Genomic DNA, 23,999 nt, shown 5'->3' on the forward strand with positions numbered 1-23,999 from the left:
ACCCGCCCCCCCCATCCGCCCCACTCCCGCGTTCTCCCCGCGCGCATGCGCCGCGCAGCGGCGCCTTTTACGACGCGGCAGGCGCGGCGCGCTTAGTGGCCGGAGCTAGGAGGCGCGGAGCTGGTCTGAGCCCAACCGAGCGAGCGCGGCGGTGGGGCCGAGAGGACGCGCAGGTGGCGGCGTCGTCATGTCGCACGGTCACAGCCACGGCGGGGGCGGCTGCCGCTGCGCCGCCGAACGGGAGGAGCCGCCCGAGCAGCGCGGCCTGGCCTATGGCCTGTACCTGCGCATCGACCTGGAGCGGCTGCAGTGCCTTAACGAGAGCCGCGAGGGCAGCGGCCGCGGCGTCTTCAAGCCGTGGGAGGAGCGGACCGACCGCTCCAAGGTGGGCCGCCTGGGGCTTGGGGCGGGCGGGGCAGGGTGCGCGTGGGGCCTCTGGCCGTCGGTCTACTCATTTTTGATGTTAAAAATAACGACAGCGTGGTTGCCAAGCGCTTTTCCGTGTCTGTCTCCTGCTAGCTCTTTGGGAGGCGAGCAGCGTTGAGTGTCCCCATTTTGCATATAGGGAAACTGAGGCCGAGAGGGAACGGGGACAGTTTTGTCAAGCTACACAGCCTAACGTTCTATTCCAGGGCTGTGTGGGTTAGAGAGGATGGCCGTGAGGGCCGTTCGACCATTGGTGCTAATGGCTGCCTCATCATATTACCTGGTGAAGACGAGCTTAGGGAGATGAAAGGTGTTTCCCATATAGAGCAAAGGTTCTTTGCATTGTGGGGTCGCAGGCGCCTTTGCTATCTATTTGAAAGCAATGGACCTTCTCCTCAGAAAAATGCACATAAACACCTGCCTTTCAGTTCACACTTCAGAAGGCTCTTCGACCCTGGAAATTCATTCATGGGCTTTTTGTTAAGAACCTTCCAGTTGGATGCCCTGTGGCTGTTAGGACACTGGATAAGACTGATTAGCTTCAAGTTAATAAGTCTTGGAAAACCAAGGGAGAGTGACTATTCCCATTGCACCCCAGTTGTAGAACAGGGTGGGAGATGCCTGAAATTGTAGGCTCTCAGCAAATATTTGTTGCTTTCTCCTCCCCCCTCCCCATCCCCTCCAGTTTGTTGAAAGTGATGCAGATGAAGAGCTTCTGTTTAATATTCCGTAAGTATCTCCTTGGTGCCTGCCTCAGGCTAAATAGGCTGTACCCAGTTGCCTCAGATGGATTCATTCACTGGTGTCAAGAGCGCACATTTGCTTCTAGAAATGGGATAAATTACTTTGGTGGGTTTGAGGAGGAAAGCATCATCGCTTTCTTGGTGCAGACTGGAAACAGATGTATTTGTAGAACAATAACTGAGAAATTGAGGTAAATTTCTTAGAATTGTAGAACGCTAGAGGTAGACAGGATCTTAGAAATTATCTAGTACAAGTTGACAGATGAGCAAACTGAAGCCCATACAGGGGAAGGGCCTTGCCCAGGGTCACACAACTAAACAGGTATTCAAACCCTGGTTGACAACCTTCTCTTTTGCATTCTGGCAGATTTACGGGCAATGTCAAGCTCAAAGGCATCATTATAATGGGAGAGGATGATGACTCACACCCCTCTGAGATGAGACTGTAAGTGGCAAAGGCTTAGGCCCTCAAGGAGCTCCTAATTCTTTTTCTGGTAACATTTTATTCCAGAATAGTATCATTTTTCTTCTTACCGGGTTTAATATTTCCCCTTTTAAAATATCTTGGTCCTGTTCTCATTCTGCACTGGAATACATATATTTCTTCCTGAATTAATGACTTTTTTAGATTAAGCATCTTTAGGCCCAACAGCTTGTCTCATATTTCAAAGTGCTTACTGTGACATGATTCATTCAGAGAGCATTGTGTAAATGTCACTTGTTGATGACTCTGCAGTTTTCTTAATAACTAGCTGCAGATCTCATATGATCTTTATGGATTCTATTCTTGGGGTTAGCTTCAACATTTTTCCTTGCTATTTCATACAGTAATGATCTTATGTGTTTTGTTGACATGGAATTACTCCACCTGAGTTTGTGTGGCATTTAGTTAGCAAAGTTGTGTATACCTCTTGCAACACTGGACCTTTGCCACCAGAGCTGGTACCCTTTTTGACAATTACCTTATTCCAGAACAGCCTTCCTAAAAGAAAGGGAAAACTGCTTTCTGAGTGCTGGAGAAACATGTAACAAGAACGTTACATTTAAAAAATTCAGGCCAGGTGCAGTAGCTTATCTCACAAAACCAATAAAAGATGATATATAGGCTGGGCACGGTTGCTTACACTTGTGATCCCAGCACTTTGGGAGGCTGAGGCGGGCGGATCACCTGAGGTTCTAAACCAGCCTGGCCAACCTGGTAAAACCCCGTCTCTACTAAAAATACAAAAATTATCCGGGCCTGGTGGTGCGTGCCTGTAATCCCAGCTACTAGGGAGGGTGAGGCAGGAGAATTGCTTGAACCTGGGAGGCAGAGGTTGCAGTGAGCCGAGATCTCGCCACTGCACTCTAGCCTGGATGACAGAATGAGACCCCATCTCAAAAGTAATAATAAAAACAAATAAATAAAAAATTCAAATCCTAAAGGCTGAGCATGGTGGTTCACACCTGTAATCCCAGCACTTTGGGAGGTCGAGACTGGTAGATCACGAGGTCAGGAGTTCAAGACCAGCCTGACCAAGATGCTGAGACCCCGTCTCTACTAAAAATACAAAAATTAGCCAGGCGTGGTGGCACACGCCTGTAATCCCAGCTACTTGGGAGGCTGAGGCAGGAGAATCGCTTGAACCCAGGTGGCAGAGGTTGCAGTGAGCCAAGATCGTGCCACTGCACTCCAGTCTGGGTGACAGAGCAAGACTCCATCTCAAAAAAAAAAAAAAAGAAAAAAAAAAATTCAAATCCCAGCACTTTGGGAGGCCGAGGCGGGTGGATCACTTGAGGCCAAGAGTTCAAGATCAGCCTGGTCAACATGGCGAAACCCTGTATCTACTAAAAATACAAAAATTAGCTGGGTGCGGTGGCACAGGCCTGTAATCCTAGCTACTCGAGAGGCTGAAGCATGAGAATCACTTGAACCGGGGAGGTGCAGGTTGCAGTGAGCCAAGATTGCACCACTGCATTCCAGCCTGGGCAACAGAGTGAGACTCTGTGTCTCAAAAAAAAAAAAAAAATTCATCTGAAAAATTGATTAAAGGACTTTGGAGAGATTTAAGATATATTATAGTTGAGTATTAGAAACATGAATTTGAAAGCAAATCCATGTATTTGATCTTTTTTTTTTTTTTTTGAGACAGAGTCTGGCTCTGTCGCCCAGGCTGGAGTGCAGTGGCGCAGTCTCAGCTCACTGCAAGCTCCACCTCCCGGGTTCATGCCATTCTCCTGCCTCAGCCTCTCCGAGTAGCTGGGACTACAGGCGCCCGCCACCACGCCCGGCTAATTTTTATTTTTATTTACTTATTTTTTGTATTTTTAGTACAGACGGGGTTTCACCGTGGTCTCGATCTCTTGACCACGTGATCCGCCTGCCTCGGCCTCCCAAAGTGCTGGGATTACAAGCGTGAGCCACCGCGTCCGGCTGTATTTAATCATTTTAAGGAAATAATACCTTTGATGCTTTTGAAGACTCATTTACTTGGAAGATGATGGACTGACCTGAGAATATTAGGCATCCATGCTGCATTGTGATTTAGAGTGTGGGATCTGGAGTAAACTGGGTTCAAATAATGGCAGTACCATTTGTTAACTTCATGACTTTGAGACCTTATCTTCTCTATGCCTGGATTTTCTATATCTAACATGGGAATGGTAACAGTGCATACATACCTCATAAGATTGTGGAGAGGTTTAAATGAGATAAAACATGTAAAGAGGTTAGATTAGGTCTGGAACACAGTAAGTGTCCAATTTTGGGTGAACAGATACGAATACATAGCCCTCAGTTCTAAGCACACTACATATATTATACTTTATCAAATGTAAGATGTCATTGATTGTAAAATGTACCATTATATACAATTAATACAGAAAAAATGCTGTCTATGACATGCCATCGACACATCCAGAAAAATTAGATTGAGAGTATTAAATCAGGGAAGTTTGAACACAGATGAGGTGTTATGTGTTACTAAAGAATTACCATTCAGCCAGGCGCAGTGACTCACACCTATAATCCCAGCACTTTGGGAGGCCGAGGCAGGCACATCACCTGAGGTCAGGAGTTCAAGACCAGCCTGGCCAACATGTCTCTACTAAAAACACAAGAATTAGCCAGTTGGCCGGGCACGGTGGCTCACGCTTGTAATCCCAGCACTTTGGGAGGCTGAGGCGGGCGGATCACGCAGTCAGGAGATCAAGACCATGGTGAAACCCCATCTCTACTAAAAGTACAAAAAAATTAGCCGGGCGTGGTGGCGGGTGCCTGTAGTCCCAGCTACTCGGAGAGTCTGAGGCAGGAGAATGGTGTGAACCCGGGAGGCGGAGCTTGCAGCGAGCCGAGATCGCGCCACTGCACTCCAGCCTGGGTGAGAGAGTGAGACTCTGTCTCAAAAAAAAAAAGAGCCAGTCATGGTGGCAGGCGCCTGCAATCCCAGCTATTCGGGAGGCTGAGGCAGGAGAATCACTTGAACCTGGGAGGCGGAGGTTGCAGTGAGCCAAGATCATGCCACTGCACTTCAGCATGTGCAACAGTGCAAGACTCTGTCTCAAAAGAAAAAAAAAAAAGAATTACCACTGGGCTGGGCACAGTGGCTCATGCCTCAATCCTAGCACTTTGGGGAGGCCAAGGCCAAAGGATCACTTGAGCCTAGGAATTAAAGGTTATGGTGAATTAAGATCCTAAGATCATATCCTGGACCCCAGCCTGGGCAACAGAGCAAGGCTTAAAAAAAAAATTGTTTGTTTATATATTTTGAGATAGGGCCTCACTTTGTCACCTAGGCTGGAGTGCAGTGGTGTGATCATAGCTCACTGCAGCCTCGACCTCCTCAGCTCAAGCAGTCCTCCCACCGCAGCCTCCCAAGCAGCTGGGAATACGGACGTGTGCCACCACGCCCAGCTAATTTATGTATATTTTTGCAGAGATGGGGTTTTGCTGTGTTGCCCAGGCTGGTCTTGAACTCCTGGGATCAAGCAGTCTGCCCACCTGAGCCTCCCAGTGTGCTGAGATTACAGGAGTGAGCCACTGCACCCAGCCAAAAAAAAATTAAAAAAAAAAAAAAAAAAGAATTGCTGTAAGGCCAGGCATGGTGGCTCACGCCTGTAATCCCAGCACTTTGGGAGGCCGAGGCGGGCAGATCACGAGATCAGGAGATCGAGATCATCCTGGCTAACATGGTGAAACCCCGTCTCTACTAAAAATACAAAAAAAAAAATTAGCCGGGCATGGTGGCGGGTGCCTGTAGTCCCAGCTACTCAGGAGGCTGAGGCAGGAGAATGGCGTGAACCCGGGAGGCGGAGCTTGCAGTGAGCCAAGATTGTGCCACTGCACTCCAGCCTGGGGACAGAGCGAGACTCCATCTCAAAAAAACAAACAAACAAACAAACAAAAAAACTTAAATTTTGTTATCTGTTGATACTGTCAATTATTGTAAAATGGTATTACATATATGTATTTTATTTTATTTTATTTTGAGACAGAGTCTCACTCTGGAGAGTGGCTGGAGTGCAGTGGCGCGATCTCGGCTCACTGCAAGCTCCGCCTCCTGGGTTCACGCCATTCTCCCACCTCAAGCCTCCTGAGTAGCTGGGACTACAGGCGCCCGCCACTATGCCTGGCTAATTTTTTGTATTTTTTAGTAGAGAGAGGGTTTCACCGTGTTAGCAAGGATAGTCTCGATCTCCTGACCTCGTGATCCACCCGCCTCAGCCTCCCGAAGTGCTGGGATTACAGGCACATGTATGTATATATGCATATATATACACACACGTATATATGTGTATATATACGTGTGTGTGTGTTTGTGTGTATATATATATATATATATTTTTTTTTTTTTAAGACGGCGTTCTGCTCTGTTGCCTAGGCTTGAGCGCAGTGGCCCAATCTTGGCTCACTGCAACCTCCACCTCCTGGGGTCAAGTGATTCTCTTGCTTCAGCCTCCTGAGTAGCTGGGATTACAGGCACACACCACCAGGCCTGGCTAATGTTTTTTTATTTTTAGTAGAGACAGGGTTTCGCCATGTTGACCAGGCAGCTCTCGAACTCCTGACCTCAGGTGATCCGCCTGCCTCCGCCTCCCAAAGTGCTGGGATTACAGGCGTGAGCCACCGCACCTGGCCCATACTGGAATATTTATAGGTGAAATGGTGTGTCTGGGATTGCTTTAAAATATTGAGCTTAAACAAAATTGGGCTGATAGGCAAAATCAACAAAATGTTGATCATTGAAGATGAGTGAAAAGTATGTGGAGATTCATTATGTAATCTCTGCTTTTGTGTAAGTTTGAACTTTTCCATAGTAAATTTTTTTCAATATATGCATTACTTAGAATCGATTCAATTTCATCTCCATACCAACTGTGTGGAATATGTACTATTATTATTCCCATTTTACAGATGAGGAAACAGGTTAAATCAGGTGACCAAATTTACTCAGCTGGTAAGTGACAGAGCCAGGCTTGAATCCTAGAAAGTCTAGCTCTAGATTTTAACTACAGCGCTATACTGCTTCTCATTATGCTGCTCATAAATGTTTACTATTATTATTATTCTGTGGTGCATCATTCTTAGAAACACTTTGAAGTAAACATTTGCTTTCTTTTTTTTTTTTTTGAGACGGAGTCTTGCTCTGTCGCCCAGGCTGGGGTGCAGTGGCACGATATTGGCTCACTCCAAGTTCCGCCTCCCAGGTTCATGCCATTCTCCTGCCTCAGCCTCCCGAGTAGCCGAGACTACAGGCACCCACCACCACGCCTGGCTAATTTTTTGTATTTTTAGTAGAGACAGGGTTTCACCGTGTTAGCCAGGATGGTCTCGATCTCCTGACCTCGTGATCCGCCCGCCTCGGCCTCCCAAAGTGCTGGGATTACAGGCGTCAGCCACCACGCCGGGCAGCTTTCTTAAATTACATGCATTTTGCCCCAGCTAATATCGAGGCCTCTTCTGTGTGGGTGTGTTAATAAAACACCCTGGAATTGGTGAGGACATGTGGCTTAGTCTTTGGGAATTTGTGGGTTATAGAGACAGCTGCTTTTTAGATTACTCTTTAAAAAACATTTTCTTCTCTAGCAGTTTACTTTTTATTTATTCTGAGACAGAGTCTCACTCTGTCACCCAGGCTGGAGTACAGTGGCGTGATCTTGGCTCATTGCACCCTCTCTAGTGGTTTGGATGTGAGATCGTAGCCTTTTGTGCTCTTTCAAAATGGAAATCCCCATGTTATAAATGTTTTAAGAACTGTAAGGTGACTGAGTGTATGGTGTAGTTTTTGGACACAAAAAAATGCTTGAGCATTGGGTTACCTGATCTTTTATCTCTTAACTGTGTGTAATATGTTTCTGCCAAAGTATGTATTTTTCCCCTGAGTAAGCTGTTTTATTTAATAACATCCTCAGTTTGGTCTGAATGTGCTGAGTTGTTTATTTTCTCCATGCATTTGCTGCATGTGACCTAGTTTGAGCCGTCTCTTTGTGTATTGCTTCTCATGTGATATTAACCCACTCAAAGATGCCATGGGGTTATGTTGCAGATCTCAGCTCTTTTTTTGTTGGATTAAAGATATTTGTAGGCTGGGTGCGGTGGTTCATGCCTGTAATTCCAGCACTTTGGGAGACGGACGTAGGCGGATCACCTGAGGTTGGGATTTAGAGACCAGCATTGCCAACATGGTGAAACCCTGTCTTTACTAAAAGTACCAAAATTAGCCGGGCATGGTGGCGTACGCCTGTAGTCCCAGCTACTCAGGAGGCTGAGGCATGAGAGTCACTTGAACCCAGGAGGTGGAGGTTGCAGTGAGCTGAGATTGCACCATTGCATTCCAGCCTGGGTGACACAGTGAGACTCTGTCTCAAAAAATATATATACATTTGGAGATATTTGTATAAAATGTCATTTCTAAAATTTGACCCCCAAATTCAGTCTCCTATTGATAGAACCAAAGCCATTTAAGCAGCCAGTAGAAAATTTTGAAAACCTGAAACGTGATAATGCACATTTCTTGACTTTTCTTTCCTTTCTTTTCTCAGGTACAAGAATATTCCACAGATGTCCTTTGATGATACAGAAAGGGAGCCAGATCAGACCTTTAGTCTGAACCGGGATCTTACAGGAGAATTAGAGTATGCTACAAAGTAAGCACTGGGCCTGTCTTCCATTCTCTGTGGCTTCTTATAGGGCTTGCCATTTATTTTTGGCCACTCTCCTGCTCTCTTAGCATCGGAAATGAGTTAAAACAGTGGAGGAGACTCGATCTTTGGCTTGGTCAATTTTGGCAGAGATTCAGTGCAAGCCACAGACTTGTTAACTTGTAAGCAATTGGCAAATCTGAATGAACTCCTAGGGTGGTTTTAGGAAAGATGTGTCTCCCATTAGTTTAGGTTAACACTAAATGTGCTTTAGAATTCCTGCTGGGTTATGCAGCATTTCTCATTCCTGTTCCTTGAAGGCAGGAGCAGTGTTTATCCCTACTGCCTTGGACAGGATCTGGCAGGTGCTCAGTAAGTGGTCATTGAATTAATTGCCTGTCCAAAGGAGAAGGAAGAACTCAGGAGCTCTGACTTTGCCTGGCTTTTACAAGCTGGAGCTGAATTGTTGTTTTACATGGTGGTGAGATACTCATTGAACTATAATTCATACCTTCTTTCTCTATTCCTGTCATTCTCTAGAATTTCTCGTTTTTCAAATGTCTATCATCTCTCAATTCATATTTCAAAAAACTTCGGAGCAGATACGACAAAGGTCTTTTATATTGGCCTGAGAGGAGAGTGGACTGAGGTAAGATGGGATTGGAAAGGTTTTCCCCTCATGTCTACATATCTGCACACTGTGGTGATGGGAGCTTCCAGGGAAGGGAAAAGAGCAAGTGTCACAATTACTCCCAGTTTATTATTTTTCTTGGTTTTATCAGTATAAACTTTTCGTCTCATTTGAGAAACTACAGGTATTTTTAAGGGGGTTGAAACTTATTTTTATATATATATTATATATATATCTCAGCTCACTGTGACCTCCGCCTCCCAGGTTCAAGTGATTCTCCTGCCTCAGCCCCCCGAGTAGCTGGGATTACAGGTGCCCACTCCCACGCCCGGCTAATTTTTTTGTATTTTTAGTAGAGACGGGGTTTTGCCATGTTGGCCAGGCTGGTCTCGAACTCCTGACCTCAGGTGATCTGCCCATCTCAGCCTCCCAAAGTGTTGGCATTACAGGTGTGAGCCACCTTGCCCAGCCTGAAATTGTCATTTATATTAATTCACAGTTTTTTACTTTCAAATGCTTTCGTTGAGTATTTTTTATAATCTTTTCTATTCATGAACCAGGGATAAGATAATACCATAGACAAGTTCCTGTTCTCATGGTACCCCCATTATAGTAGGGAGACTGAATCTTCAGAGTTACAGGGTGAATCGTTGATAATGATCTTTGCAGCTTTCTGGAGTTAAAAAGTATCAAAATTGGGAGATATTAGATGAAGACTTCTAAGTATTAAAATAAGGAGATATTAAATGGCGACTCCCAGAAATGAACCTGAATAAGGACTACTGCAATGTGTGTGGTGTGGGAAAGGACAGTTCTTTTAATGGCTGGCTGACCCAGCCTCAATTTTCTCGCAGCTTCGCCGACACGAGGTGACCATCTGCAATTACGAAGCATCTGCCAACCCAGCAGACCATAGGGTCCATCAGGTTACCCCACAGACGCACTTTATTTCCTAAGGGCTGGCCGAGGCTCCCATAGAGGCGCTGTGTCAGTGAAGATGTACGACTACCTGTTGGGAAGGACAAAGGGATGAGGCTCCAGAGAGAGTTGGCTGCCACAGCCTCTGCCAAGCTTTGTCTTTGGGGCTTGCTGCAGAAACCTGGCCTACGGAAGATACGACACCACTGGGAGGGTTGTGTAGGTGCCAGGGGACGACCATTGGGGTTCTCTAGGGCGCTGCAGAAATTGGGTCTTGGGCTGGGTGGCATCTGGCAGTCATGGATAACGCTTGCTTTTCCAGTTAATGTGGCCGTGTGATTCCAAGTGTCATGTTGCTTTGTGGCAGGATTGTGTGACTTGTTTTTTGTTTTTTTTAAAGGAAACTATCTGTGGGCTATAGGAAACTTTCTGACGCCTCAGGATTGTGTTAGTAGTAGCCATCAGGAGGGTCTCCAACTAAAACACTTGTTCCTGCTTGCTCCTTTCCCCTCTCATTGTTCAGCATTCTTGTCAAGTTGCCCAGCTTGGAGTTGTCTGTCACGCACATGTGTCCTGTGGTTATAGCTAGAAGGGCAGGAGTCTCCTACTGATGCGTGATAGCTTAAGCTTGGGGAGAAGGTCTTTTCCACTGCCTAGCTAAGCAGTCTGGGGAGAGCGTGGGGATCATTTCTGTGTGTGTGGGTAATCTGGTTGGTAAGATTGAGACTAGTTAAGATTCCCCTTGGAACTTCCTTAATGTTTATTAGCTTCTGACTAGTGTTGTAAGTCCAATGTCAGAATTTGGAGATTTGAGTTCTTCTTTTCATGGCTTTTATTCACTGTGACTAATAAGCTTCCTAATAAATCCTTGCCAGACTTAATGTTTGTATTTTCTTTTGAGTTCTTGACAGCACCGATGCAACTTTCATTTCATGGAGAACTGTACTGAACTTTGAAAAAAAATTGTTTTTTTTTTTTTTTTTTTTTTTTTTTGAGACGGAGTCTCGCTCTGTCGCCCAGGCTGGAGTGCAGTGGCGCAATCTTGGCTCACTGCAAGCTCCGCCTCCCGTGTTCACGCCATTCTCTTTCCTCAGCCTCTCCGAGTACCTGGGACTACAGGCGCCCGCCACCACGCCCGGCTAATTTTTTTTTGTATTTTTAGTAGAGACAGGGTTTCACCGTGGTCTCGATCTCCTGACCTCGTGATCCGCCCACCTTGGCCTCCCAAAGTGCTGGGATTACAAGCGTGAGCCAGCGCGCCCGGCCTACTTTGAAAAAACTAGGTAGATTATAGGAAGTGCCACAATTAAGACTGGATCAATTTCTCCAGGAATGGTCAAGCTTAATTTTGTACAGTAGGCCAGAAACACTCCTACACCCATATATAGTAAAGAAGAAGGTGGGGTTGAAAACCTGTATTTCACAAAAATTAGCTGGGCATGGTGGCGTGCACCTATAGTCCCAGCCACTTGGGAGGCTGAGGTGGGAGGATCACTGGAGCCCAGGAGGTTGAGGCTACAGTAAGCCATGATTGCGCGACTGCACCCCAGCCTGAGGCAACAGAGTGAGACCTTGTCACAAAACAACAACAACAAAAAACCCTATATTTCATTTTGCACAAAAGGAAGTAATTTGTAGAATGACATTTACAAAAATAAGGGAGAACAGATTCTGGAGCTCATCAGAAGAAATGAGGGTGAGGAAAGTAATTGAGCAGCTCATGTGGTCTCCAGGTGGACCAAAGACTTGGACTTAAATTTTGAAAGTCAGTTTAGCAATTGAAGAGAATGTAAGTATCTAAAAAGGGGATTTGATATGGTCAGTCTTCTCTCCCTTGCAGAAAACAGGAACAGGTGATAAAGGGAATTAGTGTTGAATCTGATCCTTTTGGGAGAATTCCTCTGAGGGATTGGCCCATGCTCTTGCTTGGAGGATATAGCACTGTTTCTCCAGCCTGTCCTAGGAAAAGTCTGCTACCACCAAACCTTGTTGGCCCTCAAAATTTCTAAAATGCAGCCTGAAATAAACCAGAATGCAAATGCTGTTCTTGAAAAGCATGAAGGGTCCTATTCACTCAGGCACAGCCTCTTTATTTCAGTTGGATCATTTTTTGGAGTTAAAAGAAGGGCTATGTTTAAATTTGGAGTAGGGGGAAAAATAAAGTTAAAAATCCAAGAGCAGACTAGCCCTTCACTAAGTCCACTAATTAAAGCATTAATCACAGCTCCTGGGACTGAGCCTCTGAATTTGAAGCTTCACTCTGAAGAATTTGTTGTAAGTGTCATGGTGTCTCAGGTGATCGAGGTTGCAGGAGGAACTGTTCGTTCTTCCATAAGTGGGGACATTACCCTCCATTTTCTTTTGACATTCAGTCCTGGGTCTTTGGCTTGCGGTGGTCCCCTAGGCCCAAAGGTTTCCTGCCCTGAATCCTGGTATTGTAGGCTCCCTGACCTGTTGAGTACTTAGGACCAAATTGCCTCTGGGCCTGGGGGAAAGTGCTTTGTTGAGCTTCCAACTTTGTACTGTTTTCTATTCAAAGAAAACACTAGTATAGGTTAAGCTGGGAGAGTGAGTCCTAAGCTGCTGAGGGGCAAGTGTGACTCATTTCCTATTTGCAGATCCCCACACATTCTCAGGGACATGCTCCTTCAACTCAGTTTGCCTCCCTTCTGACTTTTCAGCTTGATGGCAGCGTTTTGTGCACTGTCTGCATGACATTGCTTGTGAAGGGCAGCGCTAACACCGCCAGTGCCTGTCCAGCTCTCTTGATACGGTCTTTGTATTTTTCCTAGGTCCTTTTTTGCGTGATTAACGCCTCACGCTGTGATTTTACTGTATAAAGCATGTTCACACAACCTCATTTAAGCCTACCAACAAAGCTGTGAAGGAGGCAGGGTGGTTATTACCATTTTATATCTCAGGAAGCAGATCCAGAGAGGCAGAATTTCAGTGGAATCCCAAGGTTGCTGTTTACATGCTTTCCTTGAGACTCAATTTCCCCATCTTTAAGGCTGGAGAACTAGATGATCTGTAAGGTCTCTTCGGTTCCGAGTGTGTCATTCCATTCATGATCCTGGAATAGGGCATGAAAGCCAGTGGCAGACACCCGAGGCCTTAAGAGGTGTGTCCCATGAGGATGGCAAGGTGATAAAGTTTATGCAAACAATAGTGTGAGGGATGCCTCTCCTTCCGGTCAGTCCTCCTCCAGGAGGCGCATGGGTGGTGGTAGCAAGTGGGAGTCTTGGGTGCCCTGTCTCGAATCTACAAGGTGGGAGCGGGTGAGAACCCAGCGACTGCGCGGCTGAATGACAGGGAGTAGCTCCGCCGCCTCCAACATGGCAGCTTCTATCCAGCGAAGCCGGGTCCCCGCTTCCGGGTTCCGTACTGTCGGCCAGGCTACTTCCGGCAGCGCGATGGCTGGGTTCCCGGGACTCGAACGGAAGTTCCGGCGGGGGCGGCCGAGGGGGAAGAGTGTGTGTCTGCGGGAGAAAGAGGAGAATCGCCCAAGCGGCCTCGGAAGTCCCAGGGAGTGGAGGTACCCAGCCGGCGGCTGCGGAGGATGGGCGTGTGGGGGGAGGTCGGCCTCGGGAGGGTCTCGGAGAGCGAGGAGGGGGAACCGCGATGGGGGGAATGGGGGTGGGGAGTGAGGTGCGAAGGCGCTGTCCAGTCTTGGGGACTTCGGGAGTGGAGCGGGGCTAGGCAAGGGGGTGTCTGGGTATAATGAGACAGACTTCGGGGTCGGAAGTAGAAGAGCCCATTGTGGGCGGGGGCTTCCCCAGAGTCAAAGGTACAAAGCCCTATTGTGGGCAGGTGGGAGTCCTGTCACTGGGGAGGGTGACCCTTGGTCAGAACAGAAGTTCTCATTGTGGGGAGCGGGAGATCGTGGGTCAGGGTGGAAGTTCTCAAGGTGTGGAGAGAGACAGGTCAGGGGGAAGGCACCCCTTCGAGGAGGGAGCCTGGGCGGGAGGTGCAAGTCCCCACGGTGGAAAAGGAAGGGAATCTCAGCTCAGGGCAGGAGGTGCATTCCCCATGGGAAGAGGAACCCCGGGTCACAGGTGAACAATCCCATTGTGGGGAGCTGCCCTCAGGGGTCAGAAATGGAAGGTGAGGCCAGTTGGGAGGGGTGGGCAGGCACTTGGAGGCAGGTAGTGGAAGCTTCCGGCGAGTTTGGAGGACGCCGAGGATGGGGAGGGGCCAGCCAGCCTGACATTCTTTTGTGTGTTCGGGAGTCCCAGAGCGTGGTCAAGCCGGGGCTCGTTTGCAGTCAGTGGCAGCAGCAGCAGGTAGCTCCGTTTAGAGGGGCGTGGAGCACCAGTTTGGGGGTGGGTGGAGTTCTTACGCTTTCTGGGGACATGGGCAGCCCCCTGGGGGTCTGGGAATGGATGGGCCAGAAACTGCTGTGAAGGCTGGATGGGGGCTGGGTGGGGGGAGGTTGAGATGGGGGTTGGAGGCGGCACTGAGTAGGGGATGGAAGCTCCTTTCCCTGGCATTTTTCTCTCCATTTCCCATAGGGCTGGGAGTTGGGGAGGCAGGGACCCAGGGATGATTGGAGAGGAGGGGGAAGGCACTCACCCCCGAGGAGTTAGAGGGGGAATGAAGCAGGCGTGCCGCTGCCTCCCCTCTGCCCCCTGCCCTACAGTCCCTGTGCCCTGCCTCTGCCTGTCTCCAGCAAGCTCAGGTCCTGTGGTTGGGCCAGAACCAGAGACACACGTTCTGGGCCACTAGGGAGGCTGTCTCTGCCTTTCAGCCCTGGAACTGAGGCAGACTTCCTTCTCCTGTGCCCTGGGACTTCTTGCTTGACTATTCTTTGTGCCCAGGACAGAACCTGGGTGCTGTGTGGGGCTGATGGCCTGGTGGCCTCTTGGGCCAGGAGTGTGTCCTGCGCCTGGTTTCGCTCTTGACCGCTGCCCCGATGTGTGCAGGCCCCCGCCGTGGAGCCGTGTGGTGTATGTGTGGTAACACCATGTCTGTGCCCCTGCTCACCGATGCTGCCACCGTGTCTGGAGCTGAGCGGGAAACGGCCGCGGTAAGGGTCCCCTTTCACCCATGGCCAGACACTGTGGGAGCAGCTGGAGGACCGGCTGGAGGGTGTGTGGGAAAATGGAGGTGGCAGTGATGAGCAGGGAGTATCCTGAGGCCGGGAGGCTCTGGGTAGTAATGTGTTTGGCTGCTACCTGGGTTCCCCCAGGTCCTTGGGGGTGGGGGAGGGGTGGGCAGAAGTTGGAGGACCCAGGGGGAACCTTCCTGTCTCATTTCCCATCCTTTTCCAGGTTATTTTTTTACATGGACTTGGAGACACAGGGTAAGTGACTGAGGAGGGGTGCTCCTTAAGGAGGGGGCCTGGGCCCAGCAGCGGACTGGAGAGACCTTCTCTTCCTACCACATCGGAGCCTTTTCTCCCGTCCCTCCTACAGGCACAGCTGGGCTGACGCCCTCTCCACCATCCGGCTCCCTCACGTCAAGTACATCTGTCCCCATGCGTGAGTGTCACCCCAGCAAGGGAGGGGCTGAGGCTGGGGATCATCTGGGGGTGGTCCTGTCATCCCAGGCCTGTTCTCTCCTGTCAGTTGCATCCTGGGGCTTGGGCTCAGGGCAGTCAGAAGTGGCATTTTCAGCCTTAGCTCCTGTGGAGCCCCCAGGAGTGGGGTCCAGCACCAGCCCCCAGCCCTAGGGCCTCCTAGACCTGAGCTCTCCTAGAACCCACACCTCCCTTTGCCCCTTCCCCAAGTACTCACCGACTACTTGGGACCCCGTCACACCAAGCGCTGGGCTCTGCTTCTCCATCGCTGGCGCTTTGCCCCAACCACAGCCTCCAGTCCCACGTGGCAGGTTGCCTGGCAACACCTTAAACACAGGCCCTGCCTGCTGGGAGGGGCCGCCAGGGGTGGCGCGGCCGCACTCCAGGCTCTGGGCTCTGGCCTCCTCATTCCTCCTGAGCATGGTGGGCCCTCTGGCTCTCTTTCCCCAGGCCTAGGATCCCTGTGACCCTCAACATGAAGATGGTGATGCCCTCCTGGTGAGTTTGGGAATGGGGGTGGGCAGGGGGACGAGGACACTTGGGCTGAGGGCGCTACAGAGGGCTGGCTGGGGTTTTCTATAGCTGCCAGTGCCTCTACTCCCCAGGTTTGACCTGATGGGGCTGAGTCCAGATGCCCCAGAGGACGAGGCTGGCATCAAGAAGGCAGCAGAGAACAGTAAGACCCCAGCCCCTCCTCCGCATCCTCCTTCCCCTGCCCCCCAGGAAAGCGCTGGGCGGTTCCTCAGCCTGGCTCCCTTCTTGGGCCCCTTGGCAGCTTCCCTCTACCCACTCATGCCCCCTCCCCCCAGTCAAGGCCTTGATTGAGCATGAAATGAAGAACGGGATCCCTGCCAATCGAATCGTCCTGGGAGGCTTTTCACAGGTGAGGGGAGAGGGGTGTGGGGGTAGGGGTGGCCAGTGAGTGAGCTGTGCCCTCATGACCCCTCTCTCTCCTCCCTCCAGGGCGGGGCCCTGTCCCTCTACACAGCCCTCACCTGCCCCCACCCTCTGGCTGGCATCGTGGCGTTGAGCTGCTGGCTGCCTCTGCACCGGGCCTTCCCCCAGGTGAATGTCCCCACTGACCCCCCCACCCTTTGTGTCTGCATCCTCGTGGCTTGGGGACTGCTGCAGCACTAGCTTTGCCCTGAGCCCTGTCCGGCCCCCAGGCAGCTAATGGCAGTGCCAAGGACCTGGCCATCCTCCAGTGCCATGGGGAGCTGGACCCCATGGTGCCTGTACGGTTTGGGGCCCTGACGGCTGAGAAGCTCCGGTCTGTTGTGACACCTGCCAGGGTCCAGTTCAAGACATACCCGGGTGTCATGCACAGCTCCTGTCCTCAGGTCAGTGGGGGGACCATTTCCCACTCCCACTTCTCTGCCTCCAGCAAGGAGCCTCTCGTGATCCCCTCTTAATCCCCTCAGGAGATGGCAGCTGTGAAGGAATTTCTTGAGAAGCTGCTGCCTCCTGTCTAACTAGTCGCTGGCCCCAGTGCAGTACCCCAGCTCATGGGGGACTCAGCAAGCAAGCGTGGCACCATCTTGGATCTGAGCCGGTCGAGCCCCTGTCCCCACCCTTCCTGACCTGTCCTTTTCCCACAGGCCTCTGGGGGCAGGTGGCAAGGCCTGGCCGGGCCTTCCTTCCTGGCCTCAGCCACCTGGCTCTGTCTGCAGCAGGGGCAGGCTGCTTTCTTACCCCATTTCCCTGGAGGCGGGCCCCCCTGGCAGCAGTATTGGAGGGGCTACAGGCAGCTGGAGAAAGGGGCCCAGCCGCTGACCCACTCACTCAGGACCTCACTCACTAGCCCCGCTTTGGGCCCCCTCCTGTGACCTCAGGGTTTGGCCCATGGGGCCCTCCCAGGCCCCTGCCCCAACTGATTCTGCCCAGATAATCGTGTGTCTCCTGCCTCCACTCAGCTGCTTCTCAGTCATGAATGTGGGCATGGCCCCGGGGTCCCCTTGCTGCTGTGGGCTCCCTGTCCCTGGGCAGGAGTGCTGGTGAGGAGGTGGAGCCTTTTGAGGGGGGGCCTTCCCTCAGCTGTTTCCCACACTGGGGGGCTGGGCCCTGCCTCCTTGTTACCCTCCTTCCCTGCAGGCCTGGAGCCTGTAGGGCTGGACTGAGGTTCAGGTCTCCTCCCAGCTGTCTCACCCCCACTTTGTCCCCACTCTAGAGCAGGGAGGCAGTGGGGGAGGAGTTGTGTCTCGTCTTCTGTCTCCATGTGGTTTTTGGGTGTTTTTCTTGTTGTGTCCTGGATTCCGATAAAATTAAAGAAATTGCTTCCTCAGCGCTCAGGCCTGGCTGATTCTATTCCAGGGGTGGATAGTGACCATCTGTGAGAACCTGCCCCAGTGTAAGGAAACTTGTTTTTATTTTTAAATACTTTGGAAAGCTCTTTCAGAGCCGTATAAATGAGTGCCTGGGAGGAGGAGGTTTTATTCCAGAGCCTTGCCCCTCACTCTTGGTGGGCCTGATGAACTCTTGGACCCCGTGGAAGATAAGAGTTAGAGACCTCGGCCTCCTGGTCAGTGGAGCCCTTGGCCTCATGGCTGGTGGGCTGAGCGGGCCCAGCTGGGGTTTGAGGTAGGGGAGGCCTTGGCTTGTTGGCCCCAGCAGCTCCAGGGCCCTGGGTTCCTGCCAGAGGCTGGAGAGCAGGCAGCTGCTGCTTTTCCTGGTCCTTGGTAGGGGAGGGTCCTCAGGCTTGCACGCCAAAGCCTGAAGGATTCTGCTTCTGCCAGCGCCAGAGATCCTCACCTGCAACACGGCGAGGTGTGTGCTCAGGGCCCACGGTGGAATGCAGAGCCTCCCCCACCCCACAGCCCGCCCTGGGTGGGAATGCCCAGATCTGATTTAGCCCCTCCCTGGCCCCTAACTGCAGGGGTCAGGCCAGCACTCACACATCCTGTCCAGCCCTAAGGCTGCTGTCCATCCCAGCTCCTCATGGGCCAGGCTGGGGTTGGCGTAACAGGCTGCCACATCACCTTCCCGCCGTGCCACCACCTTGTACGGGATCTGCAAGACAGGAGGTAGTTGGAGCTTAGCTGAGCCGGCCCTGGCCCAGCTGCTGGCCAGGTCTTTAAGAAGCGGAAGTGCAGAGCAGCGGCTCGCCCCCAGGCACCGGGTGCTAGGCAGGCTGAGGAGACTGGGCAGTGCCAGGTGCCCTCCGGAGAGGTGAGTGGGAAGGGCCAAAGCTGCTCTGTTGCTGAGAGCTGGGTGGGGTGAGGTGGGTGGGGCTGGGGGGGCCTACCTTCTTCCCAGAGGCCTTCTCCATAGCTTGGACCATCTGCAGCACTGAATAGCCTGTGCCCGTGCCCAGGTTGTAGATCTGCCCCGCGGAGAACAGGGTTTATGGAAGGGGCTGGACTGACCACCCCTCTGGGCCTCTCTGCCTGGATCTGGTCCCTCCCCTCCCTCACTGCTCCCTTCTCTTCCTACCCGGCAGCCACACTGTTCTTTCAGCTTCCTTAAGGCTGCAATGTGGCCCTTGGCCAGATCCACGACATGGATGTAATCCCGGACACCTGCAGAGAAGGGAGTGTGTTGGATGGGGAGTCTGTTCCCCCTGACTCTCCCTCCTGGCTCCCACTCCTGGGTCCCCCTGGTCCTAGGCTCACCTGTGCCATCCTCTGTGTCATAGTCATTGCCAAAGACATTCAGGACCTCCCGTCGCCCGATCGCCACCTGGAGGTAGAGATCAGGTCGGTTCGTCCCAGATCCCAGGCACCGGCTGTAACCCCAGGGCCACTCTGCCCCTTCCCTTTTGCCTTACCTGGGAGACATAAGGCATGAGGTTGTTGGGTATGCCCTGGGGATCCTCGCCGATGCAGCCAGAGGCATGGGCACCTGTGGGGTTGAAATAGCGCAGCAGCACTGCGTTCCAAGTCTGTGGGATGTGGGTCAGGTGGTGAGGCCAGAGACACAAGCAGCGTGTCCCAGCTGAACCCAGAGCCCTCCCCCATGCCTATTCTGTTTTTTTGAGATGGAGTCTCACTATGGCCCAGGCAGGAGTGTAGTGGCCTGATTTGGCTCGCTGCAACCTCCGCCTTCCAGGTTCAAGCAATTTTTGTGCCTCAGCCTCCCGAATAGCTGGGACCACAGGCACACACCGCCATGCCCGGCTAATGTTTGTATTTTTAGTAGAGATGGGGGTTTTACCATGTTGTCCAGGCTGGTCTCGAACTCCCGACCTCAGGTGATCTGCCCACCTGGGCCTCCCAAAGTGCTGAGATTACAGGCATGAGCCACTGCGCCCGGCCAGTTGCCTATTATCTTTAGAAACAAGCAGGGGATGGGGCCCTCCACTGCTGCCTGAGCCTTAGCTTCCTCCTTAGTGGGGCTGTTCAGAATCCCACGCTTGGGCTCAGGGTGGGCCCTGAGGAGTCCATCAATCAGTGGAGCCAGGGCACTGTCAAAGGGGCCCTCACCTTGTCTGCCTGGCACAGGTCCCGGATCATTTCCTCGATGAAGAACTTGGACTTGCCATAAGGATTAGTACAACCACCCGTGGGGTGGGCCTCGTCCAGGGGCAGGTACTGGGGGTTCCCGTACACAGTGGCTGAGCTGCTGAACACCAGGTTCTTCACCCCATGGGACTTCATGATCTGGCCGTGGAGAGGTGGCATCAGTGGCCTCTGCCTCACACATTACTCCCACCCTGTTACTCCTCCACAGGAGAATGGGGCTGAGGTGATCAGCACTCTCATTTACAGATGGGGAGACAGACTGGGAGGTAAAGACATGAGTCCAGGATGATACAGCTTGGGCTCTGTGTTTAGCACTGCCTGCCAGGCTGGGGCCCGGCTGGGCACCCTCCTAGTGTCTGTGCCCTGCCCCATGCCTCTCACCTCCAGAAGCTGGATGGTCCCGGTCAGGTTAACTCTGTAATAATCCAGAGGCTTCTGCACCGACTCGCCCACGGCCTTGAGCCCCGCAAAGTGGATGACTGACATAAAGCTGTGCTGCAGGGGGGACATGGCCAGAGGTTGCTCTATTGGTCTTAGTCCTTGGCAATGACCCCGGCCTGCCTGCCTGCACCCACCTTTTTTTTTTTTTTTTTTTTGACAGTCTCGCTGTTGTCCAGGCTGGAGTGCAGTGGTGCCATCTCAGCTCACTGCAACCTCCACCTCCCAGGCTCAAGCCATCCTCCCATGCCAGCCTCCCGAGTAGCTGGGACCACAGGTATGGGCTACCACGCCCAGCTAATTTTTGCATTTTTCTGTAGAGATGGGGTTTCACCGTGTTGAGCAGGCTGGTCTTGAACACCTGGGCTCAAGTGATCTCCTCACCTTGGCCTTCCAAAGTGCTGGAATTACAGGCGTGAGCCACCATGCCCAGCCTGCACCCACCTTTTTGAAGAGACGCTGTAGGGCTCCCTGGTCCAAAATGTCCATCTCCTCAAACTCCACAGAGCGGCCTGTCAGCTCCTGGACCCGCCGCAGGCTCTCAGGCAGGGACCCCCCTCCTGGTAGGGTACATGTAGGCCACATCATCACGACATGGGGTGCTGTGTTCCCAAGGACTAGCCAGACACACATTCCCCGCCCGGTGGTGGAGGTGGAACCCATGGTTTTGCTTCTGCCATCCCCTCAAGTAGCCCCAGCCCCACTGCCCCGCTCACCACGGAAGGCATTATGGAAGTTGTCGATGACCACAGGCAAGTAGCCGGCCTCCAGCAGCTCCAGCACCGTGTGGCTGCCAATGTAGCCAGCCCCACCTGTTACCAGCACCTTCTCTGCCATGGCACCTGGCCCAGGATACAGAGTCTCAGAGGTGGCTGAGGCTGCCTGCTCAGAGCTTCCTTCCCACTGGAATCCTGCCCCCTAAGCTCACTTTGGAAGGAGGCGGCAGTGTGCCCTAGGTACCAGGCTGGCTCAGAAGTCAGCCCTGGGGCAAGTCTGGATACCATCACTTTCTGGCCTTAGGCTTTGGAAATTAATTAGCCTCTTGGCCTCAGTTTCTATCTCTGTAAAACGGAGTTAATAATTATATAAACTCCAAGAGGCAGCGTGAGGGTTCAGTGAGGTGATCTTAAGGGCCCACCACAGCAGAGCTGGGGAGACTGACACATAGGCACCTTATTTTCTAGTTCCACTTGCCTTGGAGTTGGAAAAGATGGAATCTGAGGATCCACACTTCTTTCTCCAAGGTAACTGAGGACTGGAGAGTCCTGGGCAGAAGGAAAATGGCAGCACGATTGGGACTCCAGGGTTCCAGGAAGGGGTTCTGTCTGCTGAGACCCAGGCCTGTCCGATGCCTCCGCCCTCGCTAGGTGTAAACTGGCTCCTGGGCGCAGTGACTAATACCTCCTGCTCTAGGCGGCCCCCACCCCCTTTCCTTCAAGGGTCAGCTGGGAGGAAGCAGGAAATAGATCACATGGCCTCAAGGGTGAGGTCCTTTGCCAGGCAGGCTGAGGCCAGCTCAGGGGCAACCACACCGTGGTTGGTCCTGGAGGGGGCCCCACCCCAACCCCCGCTCAGCCTCTGCCCATACCAGGGCCAGCCCGGTCACTCCTGGCTCGGAGTTAGGAATCCCGCCCAACTTAGGCCACTCTGGGTGGGCCGTGTAGACGTAGACTTGGCCAGGTGCGCACCTCCACCCAGAACAAACTCTGCGGGTAGAACGGGGAGAAAGCTCCAGACACTGAGGCCTTTCATTCCCAGCGACCGGGCCCGCTGCCGCCTTCCTCCACGCTGCCTCTATCCCCTTCTGGGCTCAGGCAGCTCCAACCCACTTGACCAAGAGCCCTCTGCGTGCCAGGCTCTGTACCAGGCACTTTTGCATGATTTTCCTGAATTCCCCCAGCATCTCGGTGAGACAGGTGTTATCACTGGCACTTTACAGATACAGATACTAGGGTCAGAGAGGTGAAACAGTTGCCCTTCGGTCCCACAGCTGGCGACAGCGGGCTGGAATCTGGATCACCAGGCTCGCAGCCCGGCCCCCTCCCCAGGCGGCTCGCCCTTCCCCCACCACTCCCCGCTGGACTCTGCCCGCCGCGCCGAAGCCGCCCCCGCCCCCGCCTCGCGCCTGGCTCGGACCCCGAAAGTGGTCGCAGAGAGGCCCTGGGAAGCAGGAAAGCTGGTCTGAGGCCGGCTACGCCCCCGACCAGCGGAGTGACCTTGCTCAGCCGTCGCCCCCTCGGTTTTCCCAGTCTGTCTGCTGGAGGGAAGGAGAGCTAGGCCGTGGGCACTCGAAGGCGGCTGGGTCTCAGGCTGGGCTTTGGGCTGTAGCGCGGAGCGGGGCCAAGCTAGGAGTCCCCAGGCCAGGAATGAATGAACTCTGGCCGCCCCAGCCCAGGCAGCGGGGAACTGGGACAAAGGGGGCGGGCCTGCCCTGGAAGGACGCTGTCAGGAACGCGACCCGCCCCTCGGAAACTCCCTCGCTCCCCGCGGACTCCCCGGCCCCTCGCGAGCCCACCCGGCCCTTCATTCCGCCTCCCGAACCTGCTCCGGTTCCCGCGCCCCACGCTTGCTCCAGAGGTACCGCCTCCTGCGCCCGACCGGCGGGCCCTTTAAGTGCTGACGGCCCACGCCGACCCCGACCCCGCCCCTCCACGCCCCCAAGGAAACGTGTCACTCGGGTTACGGCCACTACGGGAACGGCGGGAGGACAAAAGGCCTCCGCGCTGTGACGAAGACTGCGCAGCGTGCGCCCGCGGAAGGCGGAAGTGGGCGGTGCCACCCCGCGAGAGGCGCCGCCGGCGCCAGGTCCCAGGAGCGGGTGGGTCCTTGACGGTGCCCCGGGTTCCCGCGCCAGCTTGTCCCAACCCCTGGAAGAGGGCCGCGCTTCCGAGGGGGCAGGGGGCAGAGGGTAGGCGGCCCACGCCTCCGTCCCACTCTGACCCGCAGGTTTTCAGATTTGCCGGTGTCTGCCAAACCATGAATTAAAAATCTTGAACTACTCGATCCCACGGGACTAAAGCAGGAGGGGGTCGCAGGGGGCCTGGTGCTGGAAGTCCAGTTTGCAAATAAACCAAGGAGCTGGAGGAAGCTGTCAGGCCACACTAGCGGTTCCAGCGCTCTTGGCTCTCAGCCCTCACCGCGGCCCCCACCTGCCGGGAAGGGTCGGTCTGCACTCTGCCTGCCACGACGGCAGGTTAGAAAATGATTCTGGGCTGGGCGCGGCGCGGTGGCTCACGCCTGTAATCCTAGCACTTTGGGAGGCCGAGGCGGGCGGATCATGAGGTCAGGAGATCGAGACCATCCTGGCTAACACGGCGAAACCCCGTTTCTACTAAAAGTACAAAAAATGAGCCGGGCGTGGTGGCGGGCGCCTGTAGTCCCAGCTACAGGCCTGTAGCTGTTCAGAATGTTCAGAACAGAATGTTCTGAACGTTCTGAATGCCCAGAATGTTCATACCTGTTCAGAATGGCCTGAACCCAGGAGGCAGAGCTTGCAGTGAGCCGAGATTGTGCCACTGTACTCCAGCCTGGGCTACAGAGCAAGACTCCATCTCAAAAAAAAAAAGAGAAAATGATTGTTTACAATGAAAAGTAGTAGAACTAGAGAATAATATGCACAAAATGTGACATCCTGTGTGATGAAACCAGAGCAAAGCAGCCCTAAATGCAGGAGCGCACAGGTGTCCGGGGAACCGACAGGTGAGCGCTCCCAGGCCTGGGAGCGCCAGGGAGAAGTCGGGCCACCGAGG

General features: G+C 52.8%; 3 protein-coding genes across 8 annotated transcripts; 2 read left to right on the plus strand and 1 right to left on the minus strand.

Annotated features, from left to right (window-relative positions):
• Positions 1-63: 63 nt before the first annotated feature.
• On the plus strand, positions 64-10,718 carry PITHD1 (PITH domain containing 1). The gene is made up of 6 exons (XM_032759274.2): positions 64-385; positions 1,112-1,155; positions 1,537-1,614; positions 8,190-8,294; positions 8,829-8,937; positions 9,774-10,718. Exons 1-6 carry the CDS (start codon positions 188-190, stop codon positions 9,873-9,875), a joined length of 636 nt encoding a protein of 211 aa, XP_032615165.1. The 5' UTR covers positions 64-187; the 3' UTR covers positions 9,876-10,718.
• Positions 10,719-12,924: 2,206 nt separating this feature from the next.
• LYPLA2 (lysophospholipase 2) lies at positions 12,925-17,636 on the plus strand. Its single transcript, XM_032759288.2, has 10 exons — positions 12,925-13,372; positions 14,760-14,863; positions 15,108-15,139; positions 15,252-15,317; positions 15,806-15,853; positions 15,961-16,031; positions 16,165-16,238; positions 16,319-16,420; positions 16,522-16,695; positions 16,777-17,636. The coding sequence occupies exons 2-10, from the start codon at positions 14,786-14,788 to the stop codon at positions 16,825-16,827; spliced, it is 696 nt and encodes a 231-aa protein (XP_032615179.1). The 5' UTR covers positions 12,925-13,372; positions 14,760-14,785; the 3' UTR covers positions 16,828-17,636.
• Positions 17,637-17,701: 65 nt separating this feature from the next.
• On the minus strand, positions 17,702-22,874 carry GALE (UDP-galactose-4-epimerase). 6 transcript variants are annotated; one of them, XM_058444397.1, is made up of 13 exons: positions 22,467-22,573; positions 21,939-22,198; positions 21,445-21,515; positions 20,967-21,092; positions 20,695-20,810; positions 20,194-20,307; positions 19,774-19,950; positions 19,119-19,232; positions 18,964-19,030; positions 18,785-18,870; positions 18,597-18,674; positions 18,247-18,361; positions 17,702-18,103 (listed from the first exon to the last, which is right to left on the minus strand). In XM_058444397.1, exons 4-13 carry the CDS (start codon positions 21,085-21,087, stop codon positions 18,045-18,047), a joined length of 1,047 nt encoding a protein of 348 aa, XP_058300380.1. In that variant the 5' UTR covers positions 21,088-21,092; positions 21,445-21,515; positions 21,939-22,198; positions 22,467-22,573; the 3' UTR covers positions 17,702-18,044. The 6 variants fall into 6 exon arrangements, with proteins under 6 accessions (XP_058300380.1, XP_032615170.1, XP_032615171.1 ...); XM_032759279.2 differs by lacking the exons at positions 21,939-22,198; positions 22,467-22,573 and adding an exon at positions 22,792-22,874; XM_032759280.2 differs by lacking the exon at positions 21,939-22,198 and having other exon boundaries at positions 22,467-22,598.
• Between the last annotated feature and the right edge of the window lie 1,125 nt (positions 22,875-23,999).

The sequence above is a fragment of the Hylobates moloch genome, unplaced genomic scaffold (assembly GCF_009828535.3).
Source record: "Hylobates moloch isolate HMO894 unplaced genomic scaffold, HMol_V3 SCAFFOLD_9, whole genome shotgun sequence".
NCBI classification, from domain to species: Eukaryota; Metazoa; Chordata; class Mammalia; order Primates; family Hylobatidae; genus Hylobates; species Hylobates moloch.

Bases quoted from the DNA above. Each gene is read 5' to 3' on its own strand.
- LYPLA2 (XM_032759288.2), top strand. From the start codon at position 14,786: ATGTGTGGTAACACCATGTCTGTGCCCCTGCTCACCGATGCTGCCACC. The intron at 14,864-15,107 runs GTAAGGGTCCCC...ATCCTTTTCCAG, and splicing joins CTGAGCGGGAAACGGCCGCG to GTTATTTTTTTACATGGACT. The intron at 15,140-15,251 runs GTAAGTGACTGA...TCCCTCCTACAG, and splicing joins CATGGACTTGGAGACACAGG to GCACAGCTGGGCTGACGCCC.
- GALE (XM_032759279.2), bottom strand. From the start codon at position 21,087: ATGGCAGAGAAGGTGCTGGTAACAGGTGGGGCTGGCTACATTGGCAGC. The intron at 19,031-19,118 runs GTAAGGCAAAAG...CTCTACCTCCAG, and splicing joins TCATGCCTTATGTCTCCCAG to GTGGCGATCGGGCGACGGGA. The intron at 18,104-18,246 runs GTGAGTGCTGGC...GCCGTGTTGCAG, and splicing joins CTTAGGGCTGGACAGGATGT to GTGAGGATCTCTGGCGCTGG.
- PITHD1 (XM_032759274.2), top strand. From the start codon at position 188: ATGTCGCACGGTCACAGCCACGGCGGGGGCGGCTGCCGCTGCGCCGCC. The intron at 1,615-8,189 runs GTAAGTGGCAAA...TTCTTTTCTCAG, and splicing joins CACCCCTCTGAGATGAGACT to GTACAAGAATATTCCACAGA. The intron at 8,938-9,773 runs GTAAGATGGGAT...ATTTTCTCGCAG, and splicing joins TGAGAGGAGAGTGGACTGAG to CTTCGCCGACACGAGGTGAC.